Below are 5,864 nucleotides of genomic sequence, written 5' to 3'. Positions count from 1 at the left end.
GTATCATTACAGCCAGGCAGGGAATGGGCTGTGGGGTTTCGGGGGAGCCACGGGTGGGGTGGAGCGTGCTGAGCACACAGAGCCTGGTTTCCTGCAGGATGGGGTCTCCTGTGCCTCCTGCATTGCTCTGTGGTTTGATCACAAGCTGGAGGGACACACTGTGGGCACTGGGGAGGGGACCAGCACAAGCTCCTGCCCCAAAGCTGCACTGGATGGGCAAGGACCACTGCCAGGGTCAGGCCTGGGGAGGCAGCATCCTCTGTGAGGTGTGGCTCTCTTGCTGTCCTGCTCTTTGGGAAACCAGCCCTGTTTCAAAGTGTCTTTCCAAAGAAAATCACTTTTGGCAGCCCTTAGGCAATGGCAAGTCCTCACTGACTGCTCCAGCGCTGGCATCTGTCATGGCTGTCACTGTCCTCTCCCGCCGCCGTCACCCTGTTGTGTCCCCGCCAGCAAAAATCCACCTCCCTGTGCAGCAGCTGGGGACGGCCCGGACAGCTTTGGCTTTTCCTTTGCGAACCGGCTCGTGTGGCCGTTCCCCAGCGCCCTCCTTTGCCTGCTTCTCTTTTGGCCCAGGATGTTGGAGGTTCGGGTTTTGGGGAGATCCCTGACTGAGTGGTACCGAGAAGGGGGCCAGCAGCTCACCCACAGAACCAGCCTGCGAAGACGGGATGCCTCAGCCTTGGCTGGCAGAGGGAGGCCGTGACCCGGGGGGCCGTGAGTGCCCACAGCTGGAAAATCCCGAGCCCATTGCCCAGCTCGCGGAGAGGGGCGGCGGGGTGGCACCCCACAGCTGCAGCATCCGGCACAGGCTGGAACAGCCCCGGGCTGATATCGCTGCCCCGCAGTGCCCCCACGGCAGGAGGGACCCCGCGGGACACGGGCAGGGACCCTGGCGTGCGTCCCACGGAGGCTGCCAGCAGCAGAGGGCAGCAGGGCTCCGGGCTCCCCGCGACACCGAGGGGTGGCCCCGGCGGGGCCGGACGGGGCGGGGGGCTCCGGCGGCGGGGGCGGCCCCGGGGCCGCGCCCCGTTAAAGGGCGGCACCGGCGGGGCGGTGGAGGCAGAGCGGGCTGGGTCCGGACGGGACGGAGTGTTGGGATCTGCTCTGCGTTCAGGTAAGTTGGGTTCCGTCCTTCCCCGCCCGTGGGGACCCCGGGCTCCCCTAGAGGGACGCTGGGCTCTCGGGACGGCAGCGGCTGTGCCGGGTGGGGGTTCTCCCGGTAACCTCTCTACTCTCCCCAGGTGCAAAGATGGGGTGCTTCACCTTTATCAAGGTCATGATGATCCTCTTCAACCTGGCCATCTTCGTAAGTGCGCCCCGGGAGCTGAGGTCTGCGGGAGGGGGTCTCGGGGAGCTCCCGGAGCCGGGTGTGGCGTGGGTCTGGCTGGGCTCTCCTGCCCCTCCGTGTTCCTTTCTGTGGGCTATGGGGTGGAGAGTGTGGGCAGGTGGGTGTAGGTGGGACTTGCAAAGCCCAGAGGGCTGCGCCGTGCTCTGGGGACAGTGGCTGTTGCATCAGCTGCCCCTGTCCCTCGCTGTGCTGAAGCTTGGGAAGGGGTGCTGAGTGCCCCAGAAAAGGGGGTTTGCTGGGTCCCTGCCTGGGGGCCCTACCTCTGTAGGGGAGCAGCCGACGTGTGACTGTGGTGTTGGGGTTCCTGGATGTCGGGAATTCAGAGCACATGCGGGCTCTACTCCCACCCAGGGAGAAGGGTAGTGGAGCTCCCAAGAGCTGCCCTGGCTCTGCAGGAGCCACCTGGAAGAGGGTGTGATAGGATACAGCCTTGGGAAGGAGGGGATGCAGAGCCTTCAGGCTCGCTCTGGTGAAACAACCCCCCTGTAAAGCTCCTGCCAGGATCTGAATGTGGTGGGGAAGGTTGAGTGGGCAGAGGGGAGGACTGGCACAGACTGCAGGCAGCCCAGAGTTCACCTTGCCCAGGAGTGCATGAGTGTCTGTGGCCAGGGGCTGCTCAGCTTCTCCTCTGGGTGGACGGGCAGCTGCCCTGTATGGAGGAACTTGTGGTGGTGTGACGGTGGCCAGGGTCCGAACTGGCGGTGTGGGGTCGTGGGGAGGCTAGTGGCACTGCTGGCACTGAAACCCCTGGGGCTGGGGAGGGGGGCAGCTGTGACACAGCCCAGGGGATGTGCCCAGGGTGGTGGGGTGTGTTTCAGGGTACTGACCCGTCTGCCAATGCCCTGAGCTGCCTGCAGTGCCACAAAGTCTTGCTTTGGTGTGGTGAAAAACTGCTGAGGGGAGAAACACCTGTGCCAGGGCCTTCCCCAAATAGCAAATCTCATGCCTATCTGGAAGCTGATATTGCCTTTCTCCTCCCAGCTCGGTGGCGGGACCCTCCTGGGAGTTGGCATCTGGGTCAAAGTGGATGGAGAGTCATTCCTGAAAATATTTGGGGCGCTCTCCTCTAGCGTCCTGCAGGTTGTGAATGTGAGCTATCTTCTCATCGTCATTGGTGCCATCCTGCTGGTGATCGGCTTCCTCGGGTGCTATGGTGCCCAGAAGGAGAGCAAATGTCTCCTGATGATGGTATGGACCTGACTGACCTCCTTACCAAGCTTCGTTTGAGCTGGGGCTGTGGTGGGGGAGACCTGATGGGCAGATTTCTCTGCAAAGATGTTCTCTGTGGATGTTTCCATGTAGTGGCAGTCTGGGTGGCCCTTGGAAGGGCAATGCTGGACTCAAAGTCTGCCCCTGAGCTGAGGTCTCTCTTGGAGCGTGTCCAGAGAGCTCAGCCCCATGCAGGTGGAGGGCTGGAGGACAAGGCTGTGCTGCTCCTGCCCAGGAGCAGAGCTGAAGGCAATGAGGCAGGAGGGCTTGAGCCCTGGGGAAGCTGATGAGTTCCAGGGGCCCCTGAGGGTTCTGGCTGTCTGTTTGACCTCCTGCCCCTTGCTGTGTCCTAGTTCTTCTCAGTGGTGCTGATCATCTTCATTGCTGAAGTTGCTGCTGCCGTGGTGGCTCTGGTCTTCACAGGTCTTGTGAGTGCAATGCCTGAGTCTTGGGTTGGGCTGATCTGGGACCCGTCCTACCCCTTGGGAAAAGAGGAGACACGGGCTGGCAGTGCTGCCCATGGGTGTGGAAGCTGTGCAGTGGTCAGTGCTGCAGGAGGAAGGGATGTTGGCTGCTGCTGGTGGCAGCTACGTGGGTAGGCTGGAGTAGCCTGAGGGTGGTGGGAATGGGGGTTTCTGTTTTATCATAACCCTCATTTTTTAGGCCAGGTTTTGCCCACTTCTTTCTGTTGAGCCCCTCAGTCCCTAACCAGCTTAGGCTTGACACCTCCCCACCTCTGAGGGTGGAAGCCACTGGGGGAGGAAGTCCCTATTGCCTCATGCCGAGCAAACTCACCCCCTTATTAGGCACCTGAGAAACCACCTGGGGAGAAAGGGGACTGCCTCATTAGGCACTGGAGAAGTCAGCCACAGGGCCAACATCATTCCTGGCTCCCTCACTTATCATCGCTTATCAGATGACTCACTGGGCATAAGTGACCTTGGTGCCATAAAACACTGGTTAGTGGGGAAGGCGACAAACTCTCTGTGGGTCAAATGGACATGGTGTGACTTCGGGCTGTGCTGGGTCTGTTTGGTCTCCTCTCCATAGGCTGAGACCAGTATGGGGGTGCTCAGCTCTGTGGTGCTCCCCAGAACCTTCTCTGATGGTGTTTTTCTGCCCTTTCTTCCAGGCAGAGACATTGCTGACAGGTCTGGTGACCCCTCTCCTGAAGGAGAGGTATGGGGTGAACGACACATTCACGCACATCTGGAATGCCACCATGGAAGAGGTGTGCTGAGCCCTGGGGCCCTCACCTGTGGGTCGGGATCCTCCCAACACAGGCTAGGTGGTGCACATCTGGGTGGGACAGTGAGATGGGAGTGGGGACACACCACAATCCTGGATGTGCTGAGCTGTCACCACCTCCTCGGCTCCCCAGGTGCCTGGGAATTACCTGCTTGGGACCTAGTGGTGTGAGAGCTGTATGTGATGATGCATGGGGCAAAATCCTGGACCCAAGGTGCCTACTGAGCACCCCACAGAAGCAGGGTTGAGCTGGGTGATACCCTCCATGAGCCAGTGGGGTCCAGGTGGTGTCGGAGCCTGGAGGGAGACCTGAAGGATGCTCTTCCCATGCCTTCCTCTCTCTCCCTCTTAGGTTCACTGCTGTGGCCTGAATAACTACACGGACTTCAACAACTCCTACTTCTATAAGACGTACAACAGCTACCCCAGGCAGTGCTGTGACATGCTGGAGCCCTGCAACGACACGCTGGCTGCAGAAAAGGACATCGAGGTAGGGACGTGCCCATGGCTCTTGCCCTCTGGCAGAGCCTGGCTTGGGGTGTGCCTGGGCACAGAGGGGGAGACCTCTCCTGTAGCTCCAGCTCTGCACGTGGTGGTCCCATGGGCTTTAAGTTCTGGGGGGATGCTATGGTGGCCTCGGCTCGTCCCTGGCAGAGACAAGCAAAGCTGTTATGTTGCTCTGGTCACAAGGGGAATGGAGTGGTGTGCCTAATGCTGGGCATGAACCCAGGTACTGCTCTGCCTTTTTAGGTGATTTCCCTGCTTCTTCCCTTCCTTTCCTTGCTCCCCACCCAGTATTTGATCTGAGAAGTGGCTGAGTTGTCCCCTGAAGCCCCCAGACCTTCTCCATGGCTGTGTGCTCTGGGTTGGAGAAGCTGTACCTCCCTTTCTGGGGGATGCTGTGCCCTGGCAATTGGGGTATCACCACCTCTTGCTCATCCTCACCTGCATGGTTGCCTCCTGCAGGGCTGTTTCAAACAGATCTTGGAAGAAATCAAGACAAACGCAGGAGTGGCAGGCGGCGTGGCAGCCGGCATCGCTGCCTTGGAGGTGAGTGCCTGAGCACTGCTGGGCTGCCTCCTCCTTGTGCCTGCAGGTGGGGCTGGGACCAGCCCTGGGGGGTGTTCAGGGGACTGGTGCAGCTCCATGGACCACCTGCAGCTCCAGGCTACTGAGCCTTGTTCCCTGGGCACATCCAGCCCTCCTGCCTTGGCGCACTGGGGATGGTGGGCTGTGACCCAAACCTGTGTTGGGGAGGGGAGGCGCACATTTAAGGGGGCTGATTTGCACCTTGCTGCCCCCAGATCGCGGCCATGGCAGTTTCCATGTACCTGTACTGTCGGCTGGATGAGAAGTGACCCCCCCGAGGCAGGAGGATGACCTGCCAACCCCCATGCCGGGGTGCACCCGTGGCGTGCCATGCTCTCGGGGGGACCCCGTCCCTCTCTGGGTCTGATGCTCTCCTGTGCACTGTGATTTATAGCTGTATTTTGATCTACTGAGCTGGGATCTGTAGAGTTTGTGTATATTTTTGTACTGATATGGTATATGGAGTCTGTACATAGAGATTTGGGGTGGTTTTTGATTGGGGGAGTTGTTGGGAGAAGCTGCTTGGTCCGTTTGGCTGATACCAGCACGTGATAAAGCAGCACAGGGCTGATACCAGCCGGTGATAAAGGCAGTTCAGGGCTGCTGATCTGGCAATGGCACAGCAATGCCTTGATAAACTCCTGGAGGCGGGTGCTGTACCTCTCCCACGCTGTCCCCACCGTGTCCCCCTGCATCAGTTTTAGGTGGTAACTACACCCTCATAGGGCATGTATCTACTCTTGCACCCATTTTCTGCCACCCCTGGCCTTGTTGCCATGTTGTCCCCTAAAAGAAGGGCTGGCTGGGTGCTGGCTGGTCTCTGCCCCTTCCCTGGCATGAAGACAGCCCTGGTGGTCCCTGGCTCTGCCGGGGCTGGGGCTGCCCCTTATACCCCCTGACATTTTGTGCCTAAGCCCCTCTCCACGCTGTAAAGAAATGCAAATAAATTTTTCATCTTGGATACAAATTA

General features: G+C 59.8%; 1 protein-coding gene across 1 annotated transcript; it reads left to right on the top strand.

Moving 5' to 3' along the window:
* Window positions 1-1,045: 1,045 nt before the first annotated feature.
* TSPAN1 (tetraspanin 1) lies at window positions 1,046-5,864 on the top strand. The gene is made up of 8 exons (XM_010408894.4): window positions 1,046-1,114; window positions 1,242-1,306; window positions 2,330-2,536; window positions 2,911-2,985; window positions 3,690-3,788; window positions 4,158-4,295; window positions 4,772-4,855; window positions 5,110-5,864. The coding sequence occupies exons 2-8, from the start codon at window positions 1,250-1,252 to the stop codon at window positions 5,161-5,163; spliced, it is 714 nt and encodes a 237-aa protein (XP_010407196.1). The 5' UTR covers window positions 1,046-1,114; window positions 1,242-1,249; the 3' UTR covers window positions 5,164-5,864.

This window comes from Corvus cornix, chromosome 8, assembly GCF_000738735.6.
Source record: "Corvus cornix cornix isolate S_Up_H32 chromosome 8, ASM73873v5, whole genome shotgun sequence".
NCBI classification, from domain to species: domain Eukaryota; kingdom Metazoa; phylum Chordata; class Aves; order Passeriformes; family Corvidae; genus Corvus; species Corvus cornix.
This window is presented reverse-complemented; position numbering and strand designations above follow the sequence as displayed.

Excerpts from the sequence above, each read along its gene's own strand:
- TSPAN1 (XM_010408894.4), top strand. The coding sequence starts at position 1,250 with ATGGGGTGCTTCACCTTTATCAAGGTCATGATGATCCTCTTCAACCTG. Across the intron at positions 1,307-2,329 it reads TCTTCAACCTGGCCATCTTC|CTCGGTGGCGGGACCCTCCT; the intron begins GTAAGTGCGCCC and ends TTCTCCTCCCAG. Across the intron at positions 3,789-4,157 it reads GGAATGCCACCATGGAAGAG|GTTCACTGCTGTGGCCTGAA; the intron begins GTGTGCTGAGCC and ends TCTCCCTCTTAG.